General features: G+C 37.8%; 1 protein-coding gene across 1 annotated transcript; it reads right to left on the bottom strand.

The window, feature by feature from the left end:
* Positions 1–877: 877 nt before the first annotated feature.
* On the bottom strand, positions 878–24,334 carry pbdc1 (polysaccharide biosynthesis domain containing 1). The gene is made up of 6 exons (XM_039769571.1): positions 24,233–24,334; positions 19,390–19,455; positions 19,152–19,211; positions 14,305–14,445; positions 11,830–11,941; positions 878–2,092 (listed from the first exon to the last, which is right to left on the bottom strand). The coding sequence occupies exons 1-6, from the start codon at positions 24,260–24,262 to the stop codon at positions 1,974–1,976; spliced, it is 528 nt and encodes a 175-aa protein (XP_039625505.1). The 5' UTR covers positions 24,263–24,334; the 3' UTR covers positions 878–1,973.
* Between the last annotated feature and the right edge of the window lie 2,624 nt (positions 24,335–26,958).

Genomic DNA, 26,958 nt, shown 5'->3' with positions numbered 1-26,958 from the left:
CTGCACTAACAGGAAAACCTACAACCATGGGGAGAACTCCAGACAGACGGTCCTCTTGCTGGGCTGGTGTTCAAACTAAGAAGGCTTGAGAGTTTCAAAGCAACAGGAGCACTAACCACTGCTGCACACTGCTGCACTCCTTAGGTCTTTCTGTGACCATTATATCACCAAATGGCACCTAGCAGAAACATGTAAAAGACAACTGCTTTAATTAATACTGTGTGCTCCTTCCTAGTTCCATATGCTTATTCAGGAATCCTCATGGTACACAATTTATTTTAGTACCTAACTTTTTTCATATGTTGGGGGGAAAAAGGGAAAAGTCACTTAAAATTACAACGGGAAGGATCATTTTTAAAGTTTAAATTTATCACACAATTCCTTAATGAATTCCACTACAATGGTAAATTTGTAGGCCATGTGCTTTTGGTGAATCTGTCCATCCATCTTCTAATTCCACTTATCCAGAGCAGTGTGACGAGGCAGCTGTAGCCTTTAGCAGCAAGCACAGGGCACAAGGCAGGAACAGTCAGTCAATCACAAAGTGAACACAATTCTATGGAGAAGTCACATTTTTCTCAGCAGTGGTTCCCTCAAGCTGATTAAAAAAGAGCAGTGCACTAACACAAGCAAACAAATAATTGCTAAACAGGAGCACTTACTTCAGCATCACATCATTCTAAGGTTAATAACAAGTACGCCTAAGCATAATAACCATAAGAAGTAAATAAATACAGTAAATGAATACCTTTGAGATTAAATTCAAGGAAAATCAACAAGAAAGGACAGTAAAAGTAAATCATCCCAAGTATAATGCATACAAAAGCATATTGCTGTTCTTTAAGATCTTTTAGAAGAGCACAAGAAAAACAGAAGCTGGGAAATAAAAATATCTTTAATTCAGATGAGACGTCAGTTTGAAGTAGGAATTGGTGGCAGCCACAGGAGTCAACCAAGCCCATGTTTAAGACCTATTACCCTGAAAAATGCGTTATAAAATTAAGACATGCAGGTTACTTCCTGCACAGCAAACTTCAAATAAGAAATAGATTAGTATGAGAAGGAAGAGAGCAATAAACTCAGGTTTCAAGTTGGTAAATAAATGATGTCATCTTGTCAAATTACCCCATTGTCATATGACCTGTGTTGTCCTGTATATGACAGCAGTTAATTAATGACACTAAAATATACTTGATAAGTAATATTATTTTTGCAATGTTACATTTTTCATGTTTAACTTACAAAAATAAAACTTCTACATTTAGGAATTTTCAATATATGACAAGGAATTTACTACCTGATGATTTGTAATTCCTAAAAAATCATGGAACATTGATGGCACTTTCTAGAAGTTTATCATTCACTGTTAGATGGTAAAAAGTTAACAGTGTAGATAGAGAATAGCTGCATGTTCAGCACTGAGCACACAAGTTAAATGCCGAGTTGACATGACAAGAAGCAACACAGTATTCCAAAATGAGTTGAATGAATAAACTGCAAAGGTAAACAGTCCCCTGGAGGTATAAAATGACCTGGTGTTCTATTTGGGCCAGTCACTGACCTAATAGTATACAACATTTGTGTATGGTCCGATTCAGAAACTGTAGTATTTATATACCAGGTCACAAACTCGGTGAAATTAACAGAATGAAATGGCACCAAAAATGAGAATTAGAATTAAAAAAGAAAAAGAAGTAAACTGTCCCAGTACCACATGTTCATTTTCTCCTTGTAGAATGTATGCAAACTCTTGATTTCCTTCATTCTTCTTTAAACCATGCATGTATTTTATAACATGAGAAACAAGTCACCAATCTCTTCAAAATAAAGTTGGCATAGTTGGGGGGGATCCTTTCTTTGGAATACATGAAATTTTTCAAAACTTCTTATTGGGATTTTAAACAGGCTCTTTTCAGAAAAAAAGTCAATGAAACCAATGGGAGAGGGAAAAACATTTCCAATAAGGCTCTGCATCAGCTGTCACCCTCTGGTTTGCTGTTTATCTTAACTTTAGATGATCTCTGGAAAACTGTGTTGTTGTATCCCTCACGATTCCTGGCAATTTCTATGGCATAAAACTGGATCCTTGTGGCTAAAAGACAAAAAGGTCAGAAAATAAATCATGGTTTTCATATTTAATAATGTTCAGAATAGCTCAGTAAATGTTTTTCAAACTTCTGAACCTTCACATAAATTGGACATAATGTTTTTGCAAGAACCTATTCCATTCTTGAAATATTTCAATTATTGTTTCTTTTAACATAGTTTCACTATATATATTATACAGTATCTACCAAGTAATACAGAGTACATGACACGTGTTTCGCCATTATTGGGGTTCGTCAGGTGTACTCACTTCTTAGGTCATTACATTCTTAAGTGTGAGGTGCAATCTGATTATTTCTGTGGTTGTCTATGAGGTAACGCTTGTAGTTGGTTGCTCAGTCAGCAAACAATGCAATACTTCAATCTTCACCCTGTCAAATAAGTGGACCAGGTACTGTGGTGCAACGTCAGAGGTTCCGGGAATGCAAAAGTGTGTACACTTAACAAGCCCCAATAAGGGCAAAATACATTCTGTATGCTCTGTATTATTTGGCAGATACTGTATAACATATCTTTGAGCTGCTTCTTACAACTGAGAGGATGTGGCAAATGTTTGCCGATTGGCTGACCAACCACAAGCGTTAGCTGGTAGGTAATGACACAAATAATCAGATTGCGATTCAGACCCAAGAACACCACATGTCAAAATAATTGGGCTACAAAGCAGATAATCTTGAAACCAGCCTTTGATTCAGCCCCCCTTGCAACCATTTAATGGTCACCATTCTTCAGAGTATCACAAAAGAAATGTGCTTTATGAAAAAACAACTTTTAGCAGTACTTATGAATTGCATTTTAAGTATTAAATATTGTTCTTTAAATCTGATTGTTACTCTTAACAACACTTAACCCTAAACACAAAACAATATTGATGGGTACATCCATTTATATACTAGTTTTTAGAACGGTTATACAATCATAGCCAAAATTATCAGCACCCCTGGAATTTTCCCAGAAAATGCACCATTTCTCCCAGAAAATTGTTGCAGTTACAAATGTTTTGGTATGCACGTTTATTTATTTTATGTGCATTGTAACAACTGAACAAAAGCCAAATCTGACATCATGTCACAAAGAACTCCAAAAATGGGCCAGACAAAATTATTGGCACCTTTTCAAAATTGTGGGTAAATCATTTTATTTCAAGCATATGATGCTCATTTGAACTCACCTGTGGCAAGAAACATGTGCTGGCAATATAGCAATCACACCTGAAGCCAGTTAAAATGGAGAACAGTTGACTCAACCTTTCTGTTGTGTGTCTGAGTGTGCCACACTAAGCATGGAGAACAGAAAGAAGAGCAGGGAATTGTCTGAGGACTTGAGATGAAAAATTGTGGAAAAATAATCTCAAGGCTACAAGTCCATCTCCAGAGATCTTCATGTTCCTTTGTCCACTGTACGCAACATAATCAAGAAGTTCACAACACATGGCACTGTAACTAATCTCCCTGGACATGGACGGAAGAGAAAAATTGATAAAAGACTGCAACGAAGGATAGTTCGAATGGTGGATAAACAGCCCCAATGAACTTCAAAACATATTCAAGCTGTTCTACAGAGTCAGGGTGCAACAGTGTCATCTCAAACTATCTGTCGACATCTGAACAAAATGAAACGCTATAACAGGAGAGCCAGGTGGACCCCACTGCTGACACAGAAACATAAAAAAGCCAGACTGGAGTTTGCCAAAATGTACTTGAGGAAGCCAAAATCCTTCTGGGCGAACATCTTGTAGACAGATGAGACCAAGATAGAGCTTTTTAGTAAAGCTCATCATTCTACTGTTTACAGAAAATGGAATGATGCCTACGAAGAAAAGAACACAGTACCTACAGTCAAACATGGTGGAGGTTCTAAGATGTTTTGGGGATGTTTGGATACTCAATATAATTATATTCCTTTATTGACTGTGTGCAAGGCATCATGAAATCTGAAGACTACCAAAAGATATTGGGGTGCAATGTTAAGCCCAGTGTCAGAAAGCTGGGTCTGCGTCAGAGGTCATGGGTGTTCCAGCAGGACAATGACCCCAAACATACCTCTAAAAGCACCCAGAAATGGTTGAAAACAAAGCACTGAAGAGTTCTGAAGTAGCCAGCAATGAGTCCGGATCTAAATCCGATTAAACACTTATGGAGAGATCTCAAAATTGCTGTTGGAAGAAGGCAGCCTTCAAATCTGAGAGACATTGAGCAGTTCGCAAAGGAAGAGTGGTCGGAAATTCCAATTGAGAGGTGTAAAAATCTTGTTGATGGCTATGGGAAGTGCTTGATTTCAGTTATTTTTTCCCAAAGGGTGTGCAACCAAATATTAAGTTGAGGGTGCCAATAATTTTGTCCAGCCCAGTTTTTGAGTTTTGTGTGAAATTATGTCAGATTTGGCTTTTTTTTCTCTCTGTTTTTGTGTTGTTCCAATGCATATAAAGGAAATAAACGTGTATACCAAAATATTTGTAATTGCAACAATTTTCTGGGATAAATGGTGCATTTTCTGGGAAAATTCCAGGGTTGCTGATAATTTCAGCCATACCTGTAACTGTTAACACCTTAATTTTCCTTAACTTCAAGTTGCTGCTAATACTCAATATAATTATATTCCTTTACTAATTTAAAGCAACATTACTGAGAGGACTTCTGTTTTAATAATGTATACACTGAACAGCCACTTCATTAGCTACAGTGCATCCGGAAAGTATTCACAGCGCATAACTTTTTCCACATTTTGTTATGTTACAGCCTTATTTCAAAATTGATTAAATTCGTTTTTTTCCTCAGAATTCTACACACAACACCCCATAATGACAACGTGAAAAAAGTTTACTTGAGGTTTTTGCAAATTTATTAAAAATAAAAAAACATAAGTACATACGTATTCACAGCCTTTGCTCAATACTTTGTTGATGCACCTTTGGCAGCAATTACAGCCTCAAGTCTTTTTGAATATGATGCCACAAGCTTGGCACACCTATCCTTGGCCAGTTTCGCCCATTCCTCTTGGCAGCACCTCTCAAGCTCCATCAGGTTGGATGGGAAGCGTCGGTGCACAGCCATTTTAAGATCTCTCCAGAGATGTTCAATTGGATTCAAGTCTGGGCTCTGGCTGGGCCACTGAAGGACATTCACAGAGTTGTCCTGAAGCCACTCCTTTGATATCTTAGCTGTGTGCTTAGGGTCGTTGTCCTGCTGAAAGATGAACTGTCGCCCCAGTCTGAGGTCAAGAGTGCTCTGGAGCAGGTTTTCATCCAGGATGTCTGTACATTGCTGCAGTCATCTTTCCCTTTATCTTGACTAGTCTCCCAGTTCCTGCCACCGAAAAACATCCCCACAGCATGATGCTGCCACCATGCTTAACTGTAGGGATGGTTTTGGCCTGGTGATGAGCGGTGCCTGGTTTCCTCCAAACGTGACGCCTAGCATTCACACCAAAGAGTTCAATCTTTGTCTCATCAGACCAGAGAACTTTGTTTCTCGTGGTCTGAGAGTCCTTCAGGTGTCTTTTGGCAAACTCCAGGCGGGCTACCATGTGCCTTTTACTAATGAGTGGCTTCCGTCTGGCCACTCTACCATACAGGCATGATTGATGGATTGCTGCAGAGATGGTTGTCCTTCTGGAAGGTTCTGCTCTCTCCACAGAGGACCTCTGGAGCTCTGACAGAGTGATAACCATCGGGTTCTTGGTCACCTCCCTGACTAAGGCCCTTCTCCCCCAATCGCTCAGTTTAGATGGCCGGCCAGCTCTAGAAAGAGTCCTGGTGGTTTCAAACTTCTTCCACTTACGGATGATGGAGGCCACTGCGCTTATTGGGACCTTCAAAGCAGAAGAAATTTTTCACTAACCTTCCCCAGATTTGTGCCTCGAGACAATTCCTCTGACTTCATGCTTGGTTTGTGCTCTAACATGAACTGTCAACTGTGGGACCTTATATAGACAGGTGTGTGCCTTTCCAAATCATGTCCAATCAACTGAATTTGCCACAGGTGGACTCCAATTAAGCTGCAGAAACATCTCAAGGATGATCAGGGGAAACAGGATGCACCTGAGCTCAATTTTGAGCTTCATGGCAAAGGCTGTGAATACTTATGTATATGTGCTTTCAATTTTTTTTATCTATACTAATAAAAGGCAAAGCCCTCACTCACTCGTCACTAATTCTCCAACTTCCCGTGTGGGTAGAAGGCTGTAATTTGGCAGGCTCATTCCTTACAGCTTACTTACAAAAGTTGGACAGGTTTAATTTCGAAATTCTATGCGTAATGGTCATAACTGGAACGTATTTTTCTCCATATACTGTAATGGACGTTAGCCCGATGGCCGTGGGGGGGTGGAGCTGCGTGTGACATCATCACGCCTCCCGTAATCCGTGAACTGACTATGACCGCAGTACATAGAAAAGAAGGAAGAGCCCCCAAAGAGCGCTGAAGAAAAACGCCGAATAATTTATTCGCGAGATACAAGTTTAATGAGAAGACACGAGGTATAAACGAGACTTTGGATCACTTTGTAACGGAGTTAAAATTGCTGTAGCGAGAAACTTTTAAGTGCCTAACATTAAAAAACGCCATGGACATCGCGAGATTGCACGAGATAGCACAGGCACAGCTCAGAAGCTTCGATGCATGTACTCCAAGCGACTCACGTGAACTGACTATGAACGCAGTACGCAGAGAAAGCAAGACCTCTAAAGAGCGCGGAAAGTTTTGCTTACGTGAACGTGTCTCCAAAAAGTGTCGTTTCCTGCACTGCAAAAATACTACAAAAGTCGGGCAGCCAGCGCGTGTGTAGCTGTGCCGGCCTTAGAGACGCTGACTGTGCTTCTGCCTTAAGTGAAAGTAAACATTTTTAATTGTTTTCCCCCTTCCCATGAGCTATAGCCCAGAAAACTGTAAACACAGGATCCCATTTCTAGACCGCGGCAAACTAATATTAAGGCGCTTCGCACTTTCTTTTACACGTATACGGTTATGAGGTCGTCAGGTCAGATTATAAAGACACGCACAGGAGTGGAGGACCGACAGTGCCATCCAGGACAGTTAATGGAAGGGCCGTCTCTCCAGTCTACACGAGACCCACCGTGACGCTCATATCGTCAGCGAAGACCACTCTCTACACTATATATGTTATGTTATATCAGCTTTAAAATGTAGTTTACCCGAAAAAACTCCACTGGTGCTCAGTATATCTTTACTTCTTAAAACGTTAATGTTTTACTGTTTAATAGCTTATAGACTACATTTTATTTTTTTCACTTGCACTCAGTGAGCGAGGCCAATGGGTGATCTCTCTGTCTATCTATATCTATATATATATATCTATATATATATATATATATATCTATATATATATCTATATATATATATATATATATATATCTATCTATCTATATATATATCTATATCTATATATATATATATATATATATATATATATATATATATATATATATATATATATATATATATATATATATATATATGAGAATGACCTCCAAAGAGCGCGGAGACTTTTGATCACGCGAACGTGTCTGCAAAATGTGGTGTCTCCTGCCCTGCAAAACTCGAGCAGCCGGCGCGCGCGTACATAGCTGTGCCGGCCTTTGAGACACTGACCGCGCTTCTGCCTTAAGTCAAAGTGAGCACTTTTAATTTTTTTCCTCCTCCCCCTGAGCTATAGCCCAGACAAATGCAAACACGGGATCCCTTTTCTACACCGTGGCAAACTAATATTAAGTATAAACTTCGCACTTTCTTTTGCACGTATACAATTATGAGGTCGTCAGCTCGGATTATGAAGACACGCACAGGAGTGGAGGACCAACAGTGCCATCACAGCTGATTAATGGCAGGGACGGCTCACCAGTCTACACAAGGCCCACCGCGACTGTCCCGAAAAGGCGCTCATATCGTCAGCGAAGACATCTCTCTATACTATATAAAGAAAAGGCAACTTTCCTTTCTTTACACCTTTTTTCCTTTTATCCCAAACCAAAGTCTTTCTCTCTTAACACTGCAGAGGACACAAAACAAATTTTCTTTAATTGCTGGTAATGCCGGTAAGGCACATTACCAGAGGCACAAATTTGGACGTTCACATAGAAAATGTAATTTCTATACCACAGCCGTCGTGTAGCGCCTTTCAAAAGGGATCTACTACCGAGAGATGATCCATATACATTTTAGCTGCTGTTAGTACTACTTACCTGTTGTGTTACAATGTCTTTATAATGTAGTTTACCCAAAACCACTCCAGTAATGCTCAATGTAGCGTTACTTCTTAAAACGTTAATGTTTTACTGTTTAATAGCTTATAGACTACATTTTATTATTTTTCCCTTGCACTCAGTGACCAAAGCTATACACACACACACATACACACACACACACATACACACACACCTATCTACATCATATATATACACACACACATATATATCATTTGTGTGTATGTATGTATGTGTGTGTATATGTAGGTAGATATATATATGTAGACTCAAACCGATTATAACAGCAGCAATCCAAGCTGTGAGAAAACACTAAAAAGGAGGCGTTTCAGACATCGTGGTGCATTTTCTGATGCAGCTAGACGAAAACAACTTTGTGACGCTGCGGCCAAATACACAAAACAATTACTTTGAAAATTATGTTACGTTATTTTCAAAATGTTTCCTTTTTCTTTTTCTTTACTTCTTTAACACACTACTTCTCCGCTGTGAAGCGCGGGTATTTTGCTAGACTATAATAAAAGGCAAAGCCCTCACTGACTGACTCACTCATTCACTCACTAATTCTCCAACTTCCCGTGTAGGTAGAAGGCTGAAATTTGGCAGGCTCATTCCTTACAGCTTACTTAAAGTTAAGCAGGTTTCATTTCGAAATTCTACGTGTAACGGTCATAACTGGAACCTACTTACGTACATATATTGCTCAAAAGAATTAAAGGAACACTTTTTAATCAGAGTATAGCATAAAGTCAATGAAACTTATGGGATATTAATCTGGTCAGTTAAGTAGCAGAGGGGGTTGTTAATCAGTTTCAGCTGCTGTGGTGTTAATGAAATTAACAACAGGTGCACTAGAGGGGCAACAATGAGATGACCCCCAAAACAGGAATGGTTTAACAGGTGGAGGCCACTGACATTTTTCCCTCCTCATCTTTTCTGACTGTTTCTTCACTAGTTTTGCAATTGGCTACAGTCAGTGTCACTACTGGCAGCATGAGGCGATACCTGGACCCTACAGAGGTTGCACAGGTAGTCCAACTTCTCCAGGATGGCACATCAATACGTGTCATTACCAGAAGGTTTGCTGTGTCTCCCTGCACAGTCTCAAGGGCATGGAGGAGATTCTAGGAGACAAGCAGTTACTCTAGGAGAGCTGGAGTGGGCCATAGAAGGTCCATAACCCATCAGCAGGACCAGTATCTGCTCCTTTGGGCAAGGAGGAACAGGATGAGCACTGCCAGAGCCCTACAAAATGACCTCCAGCAGGCCACTGGTGTGAATGTCTCTGACCAAACAACCAGAAAGACTTCATGAGGGTGACCCAAGGGCCCCATGTCCTCTAATGGGCCCTGAGCTGACTGCCCAGCAGCATGCAGCTCGATTGGCATTTGCCATAGAATACCAGAATTGGCAGATGCACCACTGGTGCCCTGTGCTTTTTACAGATGAGAGCAGGTTCACCCTGAGCACGTGACAGAAGTGAAAGGGTCTGGAGAAGCCATGGAGAACATTATGCTGCCTGTAACATCATTCAGCATGAGCAGTTTGGTGGTGGGTTAATGAATGTCTGGGGAGGCATATCCATGGAGGGTCACACAGACCGCTACAGGCTTGACAAAGGCACCTTGGCTGCCATTAGGTATCAGGATGAAATCTTTGGACCCATTGTCAGACCCTATGCTGGTACAGTGGCTCCTGGTGCACGACAATTCCTGACCTCATGTGGTGAGAGTATGTAGGCAGTTCCTGGAGGATGAAGGAATTGATACCATTGACTGGCCACCACACTTTCCTGACCTAAATCCAATAGAACACCTCTGGGACATTATGTTTTGGTCCATCCAATGCCACCAGGTTGCACCTCAGACTGTCCAGGAGCTCAGTGATGCCCTGATCCAGATCTGGGAGGAGATCCCCCACAACACCATCTGTTATCTCATTAGAAGCATGCACCGATGTTGTCAGGCATGTATACAAGAACACAGGGGCCATACAAAGTGCTGCGTACAATTTTGAGTTGCTGCAAATAAATTTTGGTAAAATGGACTAGCCTGCCACATAATGTTTTCACTCTGATTTTTGGGGCGTCTTTGAATTCAGGGCTCTGTAGGTTGATCATTTTCATTTCCATCAAACGATGTGGCATCCTTTCGTTCCTAACACATTACCCAGTCTATATCAGTATAGATATCCAAGAGGATTTCTTTTTCCCATTGAGATCTGATGCGTTTTCAAAGTGTTCCTTTAATTTTTTTGAGCAGTTTATATATATGGCCATAGCCTGCAGCTCGGTCACCATGTGAGGCAGAGTTGCATCCCACATCATAACGCCTCCCACGTAATTGAGTGCCTGCTCATATAAGGCTGTCCGTCAGCAGCAATCCAATAGACACACTGCTGCTAAATATTCGCGGGTAAAGGACTGTGCTTATGCAAATGAAGATGAGATGGTCAGAGATAGACTACTGTTTGGCACAAACTCAGCAAAAGTGCGAGAGAAACTTTTATGTGACGGGTCTGAGCTAACATTAAATAAAGCCGTGGACATCACAAGATCGCAACAGATAGCACAAGCACAGCTGAGAACCTTCGATGCATGTACTCCGAGCAGCTCACGTGAACTGACTGTGAACGCAGTAATCAGAGAACAAGCACGAGCTCCAAAGAACGCTGAACAAAAAACGCATTACACAATTGAGAAGGCAGCAAAAGAATATGAAGCGAGTGACACATACAAGCATATTCATAAGTGCAGCTATTGCAGAAACAAAGCACACGGTGGAAAAAATGTGGTAAATTGCACCACTTTGCTAAAGTTTGCAGGACTGGGAAAGGTAAACCCGTGCATGCAGTGTGTGATGTCTCAGATAAAGAGGAAGATGAGCTGTTTATTGATGCAGTAAGAAAGGGACAACCCTCTGACGCTGAACAAGCCTTTGTAGACATATCAATAGGAAAACAAGGTGTAAAGCTTAAGTTTAAATTAAGTTAATAAAAACGCTGCTGCTAAATATTCACAGGCAAATCCACAACTTAATACCGGGAATGCCTGTTAAACATCTTAGATTCACGAGTATCGATTTGGGCAGTGATCACTTCGATGAATGAAATTTGTTATCTTTACAACGGTTGACAATGAAAATGAGATGGTCAGGGATATTACTTTTTTTTTTAAATGTTTCCTTTTCTTTTTCATAACTTCTTTACAACACTACTTCTCCGCTGCGACATGCGGGTATTTTGCTAGTTTTTAATAAATTTGCAAAAACCTCAAGTAAACTTTTTTCACGTTGTCATTATGGGGTGTTGTGTGTAGAATTCTGAGGAAAAAAATGAATTTAATCCATTTTGGAATAAGACTGTAACATAACAAAATGTGGAAAAAGTGATGCGCTGTGAATACTTTCCGGATGCACTGTACATCTACCAAAGAGTAATTTTCCCCTGAAAACAGCATGGATTTGCTGGAGCTCTAGCTCAACAACATATGTAAGACTACTTGCCAAAAATAGTGTTTTCTTCCGTGTAATCCTTTTCACTGTTCAGTCTCAGCAGTGTACCATAGTTGTAATCTTCAACAGTTCCATCAAACTGCATACAGAAAGGCCTCCACTCCTTTAAAAACACAGCACAATTATCTTTTTTAAATGAGTTATCAATATACATTTAACTTAAATGCTATTTTTAAAGCTCCAAAAATATTTTACCTTAATTTTCCAAATGCACACTTTCATGTTTAGCTTGTATTTCTGATATTTTTTTCATCACACAACATGCATGACATTCTAATATTTAATGTAATAGTACGAATTAAAAAGGGAAATTCAAAAAAATGACATATCATACTCTAAAAACAAAGTAATGTGGCAAAGGAAAATAAAACTATATATTATATAGTTATAGTTCCAGTTTTATACTCTTTTGTCTCGTTCACACTCTTTTGACATCATAAGGTATTGTGATGCTTACTATTTTAAAGAAAGAAAGAACTTTGTCCCTAGTGGAATACAGTAATCCCTCGCTATATCGCGCTTTGACTTTCGCGGTCTCGGATTTTATATGAAAGCATAACTAAATTTATAACGCAGATTTTTCGCTGCTTCGCGGGTTCTGCGGACAATGTGTCTTTTTACTTCCTGTACATGCTTCCTCAGTTGGTTTGCCCAGTTGATTTCATACATAAGTTCTCCTGACTGAAAAGCTAACCAATCAGAGCACGCAGTTAAGTTCCTGTGTGCTGAATGCAGTGTTAACCAGGAAGTCTCGTCTCGCTCATTCAGCATCAACGTGTTTCGCTGTGTAAAGAGTTGTGCTCTTTTGTGTTTATCTTTGTGCATAGTCAAGCCCTTCATTATGGCTCCAAAACGATCTGCTACTGCTTCAGGGGCCGTGCCCAAGCGCAAACAGAAGATGTTAACGACTGCCGAAAAGGTAAATGTTTTGGATTTGTTGAAGGCTACGATTCTTTTTATTTAAAAAGTAGGAAAGGAATAAAAGATCTACGGGCGCAGTGTCCTTTTAACCAGGGTGCAAAACAAGTTGTAAGTGGATGTAATAAGGCAGTAGTCTGGATGGAATCTGCTTTAGGGATTTGGATTGAAGACTGCCAGAAGAAGAACAACGGCAGTGCTACACAATCGCCTGAAGTGGCTCCTTTAAGGGCTGTAACGCTCTCCTTTGTTGTGCAGTAAAATAAAACTCATTGTTATCGGACAAGTCATCGTGTCATTGTTGGTGAGTAACCATAATTAATTTTCTACTTACAGTACTTAGTACATGTATGCGACGTTTAGTGTCACTGTACACACATTTACTGTATACTATTTTTCTTGCATTGTACGTATTTATTGCTGGCGGCCTGTCTATCGTAATGGCTGTAACATATGTGATATCGGAGACACTCAATATCTTTAAAATAATATTTAGGTTTTACTGTATATAAACAGTGTGTTTATATACATAATTTTTAATGAATCTTACCTAATATCTAAGAGAATACAAAGGGATTATGCTGTATAACTCTGCGGGGAATATTTATAAACAGTGTGGGAGAGTTTATAAGGGCTTAAAATATATAAAAATAACCATAGAAACATATGGTTTCTACTTCGCGGATTTTCACCTATCACGGGGGGGTCTGGAACGCAACCCCCGCGATCAAGGAGGGATTACTGTAATTGGCCTTTTACAGAAGCTCTAAGTAATAAATAGGTAAATAAATTAAAAATCATCCATTTTTGTTCGGCATAAAAAAATATTGATCTTCACATTTATAAAAGTTGAAATGAATAACAAAATGTTCAAATTACAGTATTTCTAAACAAAGGTTGTGCTGCAAACAGTATATAAAGTCTACTTATCAGAGTTAAACCATGTGTATAAAGTAGGAACACTGAAAAATACATAGTAGGGAAATAATCTGGACACAATACACAAATTCCAAAATTAATCATGGCATGAATGATAAAGTATGTGCAAAATTAGTATTAATGTTTCACTACTCACAGATGTAGTAAGTTATAAGCAAATATGACATGAGGTTATCATGCCTACTGCATTAAGTCTCTCACCATAGTAGCTTGCTTCCAAACTTCTACAGTATGAATTCATACCTCAATATTAATTTAAAGTGTTAAATAAAAAAACAGCTATTGCACTGTGAAAATTGCCTTTTTTACAGTCTGGTCAACTTTCGTAAGCAACCAGATGTTAAAATGTAAATGCTTACTCTGTTTCTCCGTGAAATCTGAAGCTATTACATTAAAAGTACTTTTGTTTGCCAGTTTCTCACTGTAATAAATGCATTTTTGCCTATTGTATATAAGATTATTAAACAGGTTTATCAAAGCAAAGTGAGGTGGTAAAATCAGGCATGCAATCGCATCCACTGCTTGTTGTCCACATTCATTGGAAGAAATAACATGTAATAGACAATAACATCACCATATAAAATTCAGTTTTGTTTTGGATCACAATACCTCTTTGGCTTGCTCTGATTTAAGCTCTTCTGGATCCAGAATATGAATATTTAAATTGGGAAACTTCTCCCTAAATTCCTTATAAATGTTGTCATCTGCTTTTGTCAGCCTTAAGAATTTTGGATCTACAGAAGAGATGAGCTACAAAACAAATTGGAAACATTATTAAGTGAAAATTGACACTCACTTTTCTACACAGTCATCTTCGTTTGTGATACAATTTTAGTACCATTGTACCAACTTTTTAATGCCTAATTACTACTCCTCCTGCCTTCACCATTTACAAAGAAAATAGAAAAGTGCAGAAACTTATTTTTTTTATATGGGGTTAGTTTATTTTATCATTTAATAATTTATGTATCACAAATATCATAATGAATTTAGTAAGTGTAGCATCAATTAAACATTAAAACAAACATCTCTAATATTTCAGCATGGCTTATAGAGATAAATTATAAAATCTCAAATAAAAACAAAATGATACGTAGATGCAATAGGTACAAACTAAACATTCGTTAAGTGGTAGGCAAATAACAGAAATGCTTATTAAAAAAATGTCACATATCTCCAGAAAATTGTATACAAAATTTAAATTTAATGAGATACTGTATCCATTAAAATATTTATAGAAGGGTTATATGTAAAATAACCAGAAATAAATAAGTACTTACAGTACATATACCGAGTTTTTAACTGAGCATGAGGAGAACATTACAATGGGTAAAATCAAATCAAAAATACAAACAGCACTTCCAAAAATAGAATAAAAATGCATTAATTTACAGTCAGCCCTTGGAGCTACGTAAGCTAATATGTCTCCTCCTTTTTCTTTCCAGGTTTTGTGTATTTGCCCAAATTCTGTAAAGGCTTTGCACTGTTCCCTCCAAAAAAACAATCTTTTCTAGTTTTGCTATAATACACAGCTTTCTTAATGAGGCAGGATTCTTCCAATTAAGCAAAGCAAAGTTGATGTACAAGTAATGTACTGTAGGAAATTACAGTGAATTTATTTTTGCACTAGCAAAATACCCGCACTTCGCAGCGGAGAAGTAGTGTGTTAAAGAAGTAATGAGAAAGAAAAGGAAACATTTTAATAATAACGTAACATGATTGACAATGTAATTGTTTTGTCATAGTTATGAGTGTTGCTGGCGTATATATATATATATATATATATATATATATATATATATATATATATATATATATATCGCAAAATACCCATGCTTCATACACACACATATATATACACACACACAAACTATATATATGTGTATATATATGTATGTGTCTATATGTGTGTGTATAGCTGTGGTGACTGAGTGCAAGTGAAAAAAAAATGTAGTCTATAATTTATTAAACAGTAAAACATTAACGTTTTAAGAAGTAAAGATACATTGAGCACTACTGGAGTGGTTTCGGGCAAACTTCATTTTAAAGATGGTATAATACAACAGGTAAGTAGTACCAACAGCAGCTAAAATGTATTTGGATCATCTCTCGGTAGTAGATCCCTTTTGAAAGGCGCAACACGACGGCTGTGGTATAGAAATTACATTTTCTATGTGAACGTCCAAATTTCTGCCTCTGGTAATGTGCCTTACCAGCATCACCAGCAATTAAAGAAAATTAGTTTTTTGTCCTCTGCAGTGTTAAGAGTATAAGTGCAACGCAGGCTGCTTGACTTTAATAGTATTTTTGCAGGTCAGGAGACGCCACTTTTTGCAGACACGCTGACGTGATCACAAGTCTCCGCGCTCTTTGGAGGTCATTCATATATATAACTGATCACCCATTGGCCTCGCTCACTGAGTGCAAGAGAAAAAAATAAAATGTAGTCTAGAAGTTATTAAAAGTTAAACATTAACGTTTCGTTCAGTTTCTTGCTACAGCAATTTTAACTCCGTTTCAAAGTGATCCAAAGTCTCGTTTATACCTCGTTGTCTTCTCAGTAAACTTGTATCTCGCGAATACCGTCATTCGTGGTAGGCATGACAAACGGCAGCGGGAGTGTGTCTATAAACTTAATGTAAAGTTACGGTTCACGCCGTGCTTTGTTTCCGCAGTATCATGCATTGAGAGAACTTCCCCTTTGCTTGGAATGCAAAGTGTGATTAAATGCGTTATTTTTAACGCGTTATGGAGCACATGCATAGAAGCTTCTCAGCTGTGCTTGTGCCAAGAAAAGGAAACATTTTAAAAATAACGTAACATGATTATCAATGTAACCTTTTGTAAGTAGTGCCTGGAGAATTCAGAGTGTGGAAAAACTCTAGAGACAGCGTGTGTATTAACTTGTGGATTTTTCTGTGAGTACTGGTGCACAGCCCCTCACCAGCAATTTTAACTTTGTTACAAAGTGATCAAAACTCTCGTTTATACCCTGCGTCCTCTCATTAAACTTGTATCCCACATTAGTCATGGGCATGACAAACGCCAGCGGCCGCCTGTCTATGAACTTAATTTAAACTTTAGGTTTACACCGTGCTTTTGTTTCCGAAGTAGGTGCAGTCATGAATATGCTTGTACGCCTCACTGTGCATGAGAAACGGCAGAGGGAACATGTCTATAAACTTAATTTAAACTTACGGTTTACACCGTGCTTTGTTTCCGCAATAGCTGCACTCATGAATATGCTTCACTCGCTCGCTTCTTGTTTCGCTGCCTTCTCAATTGTATAATGCATGTTTTCTTCAGCGCTTTTTGGAGCTCTTCCTTATTTTCTACGTCCTGCGCTCACAGTCAGTTCACGTGATTATGTGGGAGGCGTGATGATGTCACACGATACTCCGTCCCTCATGGCCATCCAGCTGAACTCCATTACAGTATATGCAGAAAAGTAGGTTCCAGTTATGACCATTACACGTAGAATTTCAAAATGAAACCTGGCCAACTTTTGTAAGTAAGCTGTAAGGAATGAGCCTGCCAAATTTCAGCCTTCTACCTACACGGGAAGTTGGAGAATTAGTGATGAGTCAGTGAGTGAGTGAGTGAGTGAGTGAGTGAGTCAGTCAGGGCTTTGCCTTTTATTAGTATAGATAATCTTACCCATCTGGTGTCACTCAAAACAATGCTGATAAAGGATTAAGAATAATTGTAAATATGACAGCAACTGACACATGGGGAATTTTTTTTTTTCTCCATAATGGTCTTAACACTCCCAAAACATATGGCCTAGCAATGCCAGTGTTTGGAGACATAATTCAGGGTCCAAACACTGATATACTTTGAATAATTTTAATATTTATAGATGTATACTTTTTATAATTTTAACATAAATTACACCATGATTTGCATTTTCATTTTTGCCCAAGACCATTATGAAATAATTTAATGAAGTCTAGACAGGACATAGTACTAATATTCTCAACATTAATGGCTAGAATACAGTTAAATTCTGATACTGAAGGATGATTAAGAAAGCTCCTTTTGACAAAGTTTTACATGGAAAATCAGTGCATTATGGGAATTCTTTATTTGAGATGTAGTTGATCAAAGGTTATGCTCACACCAGTATAGAGGTTTGGGAAGGTATGGATACCTCATGACATCCATAACTCAAACACAGTATAGTATATACAGGGCTTCACTATATAAGTATGTGCCGAAGCAACAGAGAATTGCAATTTCCTCTGGATTTTAAGAATGTGAGGATAGGTGATGCTAATAGTGAGGTGCAAATCAAAGCGTAATCAGTACTTAGAAATTTCAGGAAGAATTCCTTTTCTGAGGATAACCAAGCAGATTGCCTTAAATTAATGAACACACACAACCCAGTAATAAAACTGGAAGTTATGTAATGTCATGTAATGTCTGCTTTAGTTCTCTGTAGTGTCATCCTTTTAATAAAAGGCCTTTTTTGCATTCCAAGTGGACAAAATTACAATTTAATGTAACTTTTTAAAATGTCATTTATTAAAATATAAAATAATGGGGCTACCTTAATGCACACAGGGATACTCCAAAAAGAAATATAAACCTTGGAAAGATATTCATAAAAATATTAATTCTGCCATGCCACCTAAAGAGTGATGAACAGAAATGCTCTTCAGCATTTTGCAAATATTAAAGTTGAAGAAAAACTCCATCCAGATGTGATTTTTTTTTTAAATATAAAACTTACACGATATAGTTTGTAGTGGTGGTTGAGAAAAAAAATTTAATCTGTTGTTTTCATGCAGAACGAGAACAGTTTATGACGGAATGGAACATAATGGTGATGATAATAGGAAAGACGTCATTTCCATAGTACTGTATGTTTGAAATGAAGATCTGCTTTCCCCACTTATTCGTTTGTAATAAGTCCTGTTTGTCTTCAGTTCAAACAAAAAGTCCTATGAGAAGGACATTTTAAAAATATAAAATTTCTGTGTGGAGTATTCCTTTCAATAAATCTTTGAGCTTTCTTGTGATTATAACTCCAACATATATCAACTGTTCTGAAAGAATTAATAAGAAGTAAAGCAAAATAACACCTTTTATAGTAAGTGTCAAAATTTAGGGTACAAGACAGTTCATTGGTAAAAGTATGTAATTAGTCAAGTTATGTTGAACCCAGAAAGCTTACAAAATTCCTTCATTGAATTCAGTACAGTATGCACTGATAGGTTTAGCTCAGTGATTAAAAGAACTGTCAATGGTTCAACAGCGACTGCAATTATAGGTAGCCCTGTCTTGTCCCACATTCTAGTATGAAATAATGAAATGTATATTGTACAGTTTGGAGAGTAACTGAGTAAAGTCTAAATAAAAACAGTTTCTAGGCCAGAATTTGAACTCAACACTTTGGAACTGTGTTGTCCTAAACAATAATAAAACTACTGAAAAATATTACTGACTATACTTACATTAAAATATATTTCTGCATGTTGAAAGGCTTTCATTGCCCACATCATTTCTAGTTGTGGCTATTAAAAAAAAAAAACAGTATTAACAAGAAGTTCAAAATGAATGGTAATCAAGCAGTCTGCTTCTTTAAATAAGCTGGTTCAAACCAAACAGACTCTGAATACCTCTGCTCAAATTCATGCATCATTATTAAATGTGGTCTCTTCAAACAAAAAATAAGTAGAAAAAAAGGCTTACATCATTTCCATAGGCCTCTGCTGGCAATGACAGAGCATGGGCTGCTGACATTGCCCCTTCAGCCCCCTGAAAAAAATTAACAAAGAAAAAAAAAATTTATCACAGCAAATCACAGTATATCTCAAAAGTATCAAACTGAATAAAACTAGAAACTAAACATGTACAGAAAAAACAATTTATTACAGGAAACACTCAGTCATACCTTGCCAACATAGAAATAATTTTTAAATGTGGGATAAACCTGAAAAAATGTACACAGACAAGAGAAGACTGTAAACACTTCACCCAGAAGGTGAGCTAGATAGATAGATAGATAAATACATACATACAGTTTTAAATACCCCTACCAATGTAATTCCCAAAACTAAACAAACCATAAAGCATGAGTTAATTAAATTTTAAATGCTCTTGCAAATAGCTTGACATTCAAGATTTTTATGTAACGGAAAATATGTATTATTGTATTGTCTACAAATCATTGATACCCAACTGTAAACAATCTAACCTTTCTAACTGGGGCTTATTTTCTATCCATAAATGCCCCTTTTATCCAGGTACAAATCAACACTTAACAAGCCCTGCTTCTTATGCATTGAAATGTTATTTGCACCAAGAACTCCAGCTAAGGTGTTATGGCAACCTGGAATCAAGGCAAGCTTTGATGAATTTCTTTTCCTAACAATTATTCTGGTTGCTTCAACGAAAGTTTTTTCAAAGTCTTTCATATATGATACTCTGGATGCTTTTTATTTTCAAACATTTTACATTTTTCTTTTGCCTTGTGCATGTTATACCTGCATTTTTATCACTCTTTAATATTGTTTTTTATCAGTATGCTGCTGCTGGAGTATGTGAATTTCCCCTTGGGATTAATAAAGTATCTATCTATCTAAAGTTTGTTATTTAGTAATAAAAAAACAAAACAAAAACAACTGAGTTATAAACTCACACTTCTTCAATAGAGTGCAATCATAGCTTGTTACAAGGTACAGCAGTGGAATTACTACTGGAACTTCATTCGTAATATTAATTTGCAGTCTTAATTTCGAGGAGTTGTAACATTTTACCTTATTTTATGCATCATACTTTTGTCAAGTTTCAATTAATGAACTGACTAATTGTGTCAGTTAGGCCTCATTAGTTAGTGTGTTTTCACTTATTTGAATTTTAGAAATGAAATTTGTCTATTTTTCTTTTAACTTTGTTAGTTAATTTCTGTAAACTTCCTTGGATGATTATATATATATATATATATATATATATATATATACACACACACACACACGCAAATACATATACACTGTACATAGTGATTTTCTCATAAAGCATTTTAAAATACATTTTCCTAGTTAGTTATTTCATTATCATGTGTATCCTAGACACTGAAACTTTAAGTCCACACCATTACTTGTGTGATAATTCTTCTTTTTGTTTATTATAGGGTTATAGTACTGTGGTTATTTACAAATTATGACAACTTTCCCCCCAAAGAATAACTAAAATACAATATATTTATATAGTCCCTTTCTCGTGGTCAAAGTACTTCACAGAAATTAAAAAAAAAGGCATAAGCAATATTGGATGCAAATAATATTTCATTAAAGCACTAAATAAAATAAATACAGGATATACAAAGCTTTGAGACAAAATACAATACAATAAACCAGAATAAAATACAAAAACCCTGAACAAATAACAATTTGTGATACAAACACAAATTGTTCTGAGCATCTGGAGAAAGATGTTAAACTGAAAGAGGGATTAGAATGTCAGGAAAGTTACAGTAAATACCTTCTTGAACAAATGACTTTTAAGTTGATTTTTAAAAGAATGAATTGAGTCAGCTGATCTCATTAAATCAGGGAGGTTGTTCCAAAGTGTAGGCGCTATACAGCTGAAGGCTCTGTCGTCCATTGTGCGTAGTTTAGTGTGACGCACAATAAGATTGCCAGAATCAGTGGATCCTAGTAGAACTACATAGTATAATGATGGACAAAGTTACTGATGTAGTCTGGCGCAAAGCCATTTATAATTTATTATTGGAATTTGGTATTCAAATTTGTAAGGTAAGGGGAGCCACTGAGGGCGAAGTAGGATGGGTATTACCTGCTCGCTGTTGCGGGTCTGTGTCAGGAACCAACTGGAGCTGCGATAAGTGATTACAAGGGGTATCCTCAAGTTGGGACTTACAATAATCGATGCAAGATGTAATGAAATCATGGACAAGTTTCTCAGCATCAGAAAAGGATAGGAATGAGCAAACATGGGATATATTATGGTGGTGAAAATAAGAAAGTTTCTTAGTGTAATTTATATGGGTAGTACAAGAGAGGGAGCAACCAAAGACGACACCAGGATTCCTAGCAGAAGAAGGAGGTCTGAAGACATCATCTCCAACGGTGACTGAAAAGAAGCTCATTTTCTTAAGGTGAGATTTAGTGCCAATTAGCATGACTTTGGTTTTGTTAAAGTTTAGTTTAATGTTAAAGAGTAATGTTCCTTTCTGGTTTTAATTTCACAGAGGCAAGTTGTGAGCTGAGAAAGCTCTGATGAACTTTTACTTTTAACACTGCAATGAGTTTGAGTATTATCTGCATAAAAAAAATGTATAACCCAGTTCAAAGCTTTCGAATAATATGGCCAAGGGGAAGCATACAGATACAGATGAGCAGAGGGCAAAGGAAAGAACCTTGTGGGATTTGTTATGTGACTGGGGCGAGCTGGACCTGCTGCTGCCAAGACGAATAAACTCTTGCCTATCAGACAAACAGGACTTAAACCACTGGAAGAGGGCAGTGCCAGATACCCCCAGAATGTTCTCAGTTCATGCTTGACAGTATCAAAATACTGCTAGATTGCCAGAGTCTGCTGGAATAAGTAAATCATTAGTTATATGAAGCACATCATTTTCACAGAATGTGAAAAAAAACATGTGTTTAGATTTTATAGACATACAGTATATTTTTCTGTTTAATTGATGCCTGTACTAATTATTTTCTGGTAGTACATCAAATAAAACCTTAATTATTCATTTATGAATCTAATGATTTCAAAGAAAACAGTAATTTATCTTGCCTGTGAAAACAAAATTTTTTCATGTATTTTACACATTATTTTTTAAATGGAAACAGTTCGCACTACACAAAACACCTTCCAACCTCTACTCCTTAGGGACAAGCTGACAGAGATGGGAGTAGATTCATACCTGGTAGCATGGATCGTGTACTCTTAAAGACAGACCTCAGTATGTGCATCTCGAGAACTACAGGTCTGACACAGTGGTCAGCAGCACAGGAGAGCCGCAGGGGACTATACTTTCTCCAGTCCTGTTCAGCCTATATACATCAGACTTCCAATACAACTCGGAGTCCTGCCACGTGCAAAAGTTTGCTGATGACACTGCTATCGTGGGTTGCATCAGGAGAGGGCAAAAAGAGGTGTATAGGAACCTAATCAAGGACTTTGTTAGATGGTGCGACTCAAACCACCTACAACTGAACACCAGCAAAACCAAGGAGCTGGTGGTGGATTTTAGTAGGACCAGGCCCCTCATAGACCCTGTGATCATCAGAGGTGACTGTGTGCAGACCTATAAATACCTGGGAGTGCAGCTGGATAATAAATTGGACTGGACTACCAATACTGATGCTCTGTGCAAGAAAGGTCAGAGCCGACTATACTTCCTTAGAAGGCTGGCGTCCTTCAACATCTGCAATAAGATGCTGCAGATGTTTTATCAGACGAGCGCCCTCTTCTATGTGGTGGTGTACTGGAGAGGCAGCATAAAGAAGAGGGATGCCTCACGCCTGGACAAACTGGTGAGGAAGGCAGGCTCTATTGTAGGCACGGAGCTAAGAGGTTTGACATTCGTGGCAGAGTGACGGGCACTGAGTAGGCTCCTGTCAATAATGGAGAATCCACTGCATCCACTGAACAGTATCATCTCCAGACAGAGAAGCAGCTTCAGCGACAGACTGCTGTCACTGTCCTGCTCCACTGACAGACTGAGGAGATTGTTCCTTCCCCACAAAATGCGACTCTTCAGTTCCACCCGGGGGTGTAAACGTTAACATTATACAAAGTTATTGTCTGTCTGTTATACCTTCATTGCCATCAGTCTTTAATTTATTATTGTTCTTTATCAGTATGCTGCTGCTGGAGTATGTGAATTTCCCCTTGGGATTAATAAAAGCATCTATGTATGTATACGATTATAGGGCAGCATAATGGCACAGTCTGGTAGCGCTGCTGTCTGGGTTCGCGTCCGGGGTCCTCGTTGCGCGGTATGTGCATGTTCTCCCCGTATCTGCTCAGGTTTCCACACACTGTCCAATGCCGCGTAGGGTAAATTAGGTGAACTGGAAATACTTAATCGGACCGTGTGTGTGACTGTGTAGGCCCTTCGCATCCCCGTGATCCTGTTCAGGAATAAGCGGGTTAGAAAATGACTGCCTATACGATTACATTTCCTTTATTGTGTAATCCTGCCTAAATTAGCCGAATATAAAATTCGACTTTAATCATTCCAAGACTCTTAGATATGGAGAACAATAACGACACGTAATTTAGTTCGCCTTTCTGCGTGATTCCGAAGAAAAGACATCTGCACAATCATTTTTTTCCGACAAATGTTTGCATTTTGTAAGTCAATGTAAAACCGATGGGCAAAAATAAGAAAGAGCATACATCAATAAATATAATTTACTAAAATGAGATTACACGTGTTTTTTTTTTTGCTTTTTAGCTTAAATACATTCATACTAAAAGGAAATAAAACCGTGTTTCACTGAAACTCTTCAAAAATTATTATAAAATAATAATAAAACAATTTTATCCATCTTACCAAAGAGCCCAAACCTCCATTTGACGCCATGCTTGTTCCCTTGCCCTCTGAACTCTCACCCCTGGACGCTGCATTATTAGCCCCGCCTTCAAAGACGTTTTTTCTGATAGCGCGACCGCGGCATATAGCGCAATATCTAAGGGCGTTCTCGGTACGTTTTCCCTTATATTAAAAAAAAAAGAAAAAATCCTTATTTGAACTGATTTAATTGTTGTGTGCTTTAATTCGAGAAGAGTCTTTTCTTTACATTTCCAAACTAGCTTTCCATCATTTTATACCGCTACTTTAATCTCAGTGTAATTCCAGATGAAAGTTTACGTCATCGTCTAATTAAATGTATTATTTACTATCAGAGAGCAATTCAAACGTATATTACACCCTTTAATGTTTGTACGAAATGCGGCAAATCTGTGTACAGCACGGCAAGTTTACTTGACACTGCGTTGACTTTCCAGAAGCTAAATAAAGAATGTAACCTTTGAGCTCGAAATACTAAGGCGGTAACAAATCATGTCTTTCTGGGGAAAGGTGTTTGTTTTACTTAAGTTACTTAGAAGATTTGAAGTTTAGAACATCTGTAACAGTGGAAACCAAATGCTGATGAGAGTAAGTTTTCATCATACATTGGATGCTTTCATGCTTTTTTTTAGATAATAAATATTTTATCCTAATTTAATGATCAATGTGTTAAATTAATGAAATGTGTGTAAACTAATACAGTCAGGTGAAAAAATAAGTACACCTCGTGGAAACCGTTAACTTTTTCAACATATTTGAACAGCTACAACATTAGATCTTGATACAAACGGAGCCTGCACATTAAAGTGATATACTTGAACAAAGTGGCATTAAAAAGTGTTAATTCTCCTCAATGAAGAGAAATTCAGATTTGTCATATGGAAAAAGTAAGTACACCCCTACATTTATCACCACATTAAATCTACAAAAGTCTGCCCTAATTCATGGTGTTCATAACAAACGTAATGATTTACTTCATGAGGCATAATAAGTAAGAATAATTGTGTCACATAATTTGAAATGTTAACATGTGCTCTTCAATGTAATGTTTAAAGTGTAAATATTCTAAGTTGTAACAGAAATATGTCATTTTTTGCCCTCTGAGAAAGGTCCATTGAATGCTAGATCCATAGTAAAGGATGAAAAATCAAAAATAACACCAAATTTGTAATCATTGACATTGAAGCAATCTAAAACATTACCCCATATTATGGTTGAAAATTGTAATTTTTAACCTTCTGGGAGTGGCTCTCAGAAGCTACAGCCACAAGTTAAAAATTCAAATATCACAAATACTATAATATTCATAATCAGCAAATTCAAACTAGCATAAAACAGCATTCCACATGCCTATATTACCAACCCCATGTTTTCAGATGTTAGTGGAAAGGAGTAACTTTGGTCCCTTTCATCTCAATAGCAGGTGAACCATTCGTTTTGGCTGATATGGCATGCACAGCTTCAATTCATTGATTATTTTTGGTCAAGACACCTATTGTTTTACTCTATCATAAGGGTGTAATTGCTTGCACAAAATATGGTCTAAAAATTTGTTTTTTTGTGGTCTAGAATGCCAAAAATGATGGGAACCCCAAAAAGTTTTACATCTTGCATAACTAGTGTGGGAAACAGCCCAGACACAGAGAGGCAGACACCAAAAGTTTGCACCCAAACACACGTTTATTCATTATTTACAACACACAACCCAGTACTAATCACCAAACATCCACAAGTCCAGGCCTTTTCCAATTCCAATTCCAATTCAATTCAATTCAATTCAATTCCTCTCCTCTCCTCTCCTCTCCTCTCCTCTCCTCTCCTCTCCTCTCCTCTCCTCTCCTCTTCCACCTGATTCCAGCCATCTAATGGAGGGAGGCGGCCCCTTTTATATCCACCCGGACATGCTCCAGGTGCCTCCCGATAACCTTCTGCCGGCCCTCCCAGGTGTGGCGGAAGTGCCGGCTGTGCACCCGAAAGCACTCCAGATGTCCCTGGTCTTCTTCCCCCCAGCAATTCCGGGTGTGGCAGAAATGCTGAGGGTCAGGACTGCTCAGGCATCTGGGCGCCCCCTGGCGGTGACTACAGGCCCCTATACGATTGAACTTCTAAGCTCTGTTCCCGTGGTCCCCAAAGCCACCAGGGCGGTCGCCCCTTCAAGGTCTGGAGGAGACATAATCCCTACTCCAGTCCTTCTAGGTGTTCCGGCTGGTTACCACCCACAGCTGCTTGCCACACTAGATATTATAATGTGGGGATTTTCTCATACCAGTGAGGGATGCACTGAATAAAAAATAAACTGAAGTGATTTCAAAGGACTCTTAAGTAATTTTTTATAAGTACAAGAATTTGAAATTGGTGTTCCAGATGAGGTGGCAGTAATTAGAACCTCCTTAGAGAGTATGCAAATGGAAGCTGTCTTATATAAACTACAGATATCTAGGGTCTAGTGTTTTCTTTGCTATTGATGTGTATGGTGTCATCATGCCAAGATCAAAAGGGCTCTCTGAGGCCCTCAAAAGGAAGGTTGTGGATGCCAATGAGTCTTGTAAAGGATTGATAAAGATTATGAAATTATTTAAACTCAATCAATCCACTCTAAGGAAAATTATCTACAAGAGGCATACATTTCAAATGAATACTAATTTGTCCAGAACTGGCCAGCCCATAATATTTATTTATTTTTTTTTATTTTTATTAATTTTATTGCA

This window comes from Polypterus senegalus, chromosome 11 (assembly GCF_016835505.1).
Source record: "Polypterus senegalus isolate Bchr_013 chromosome 11, ASM1683550v1, whole genome shotgun sequence".
NCBI lineage: Eukaryota > Metazoa > Chordata > Cladistia > Polypteriformes > Polypteridae > Polypterus > Polypterus senegalus.
This window is presented reverse-complemented; position numbering and strand designations above follow the sequence as displayed.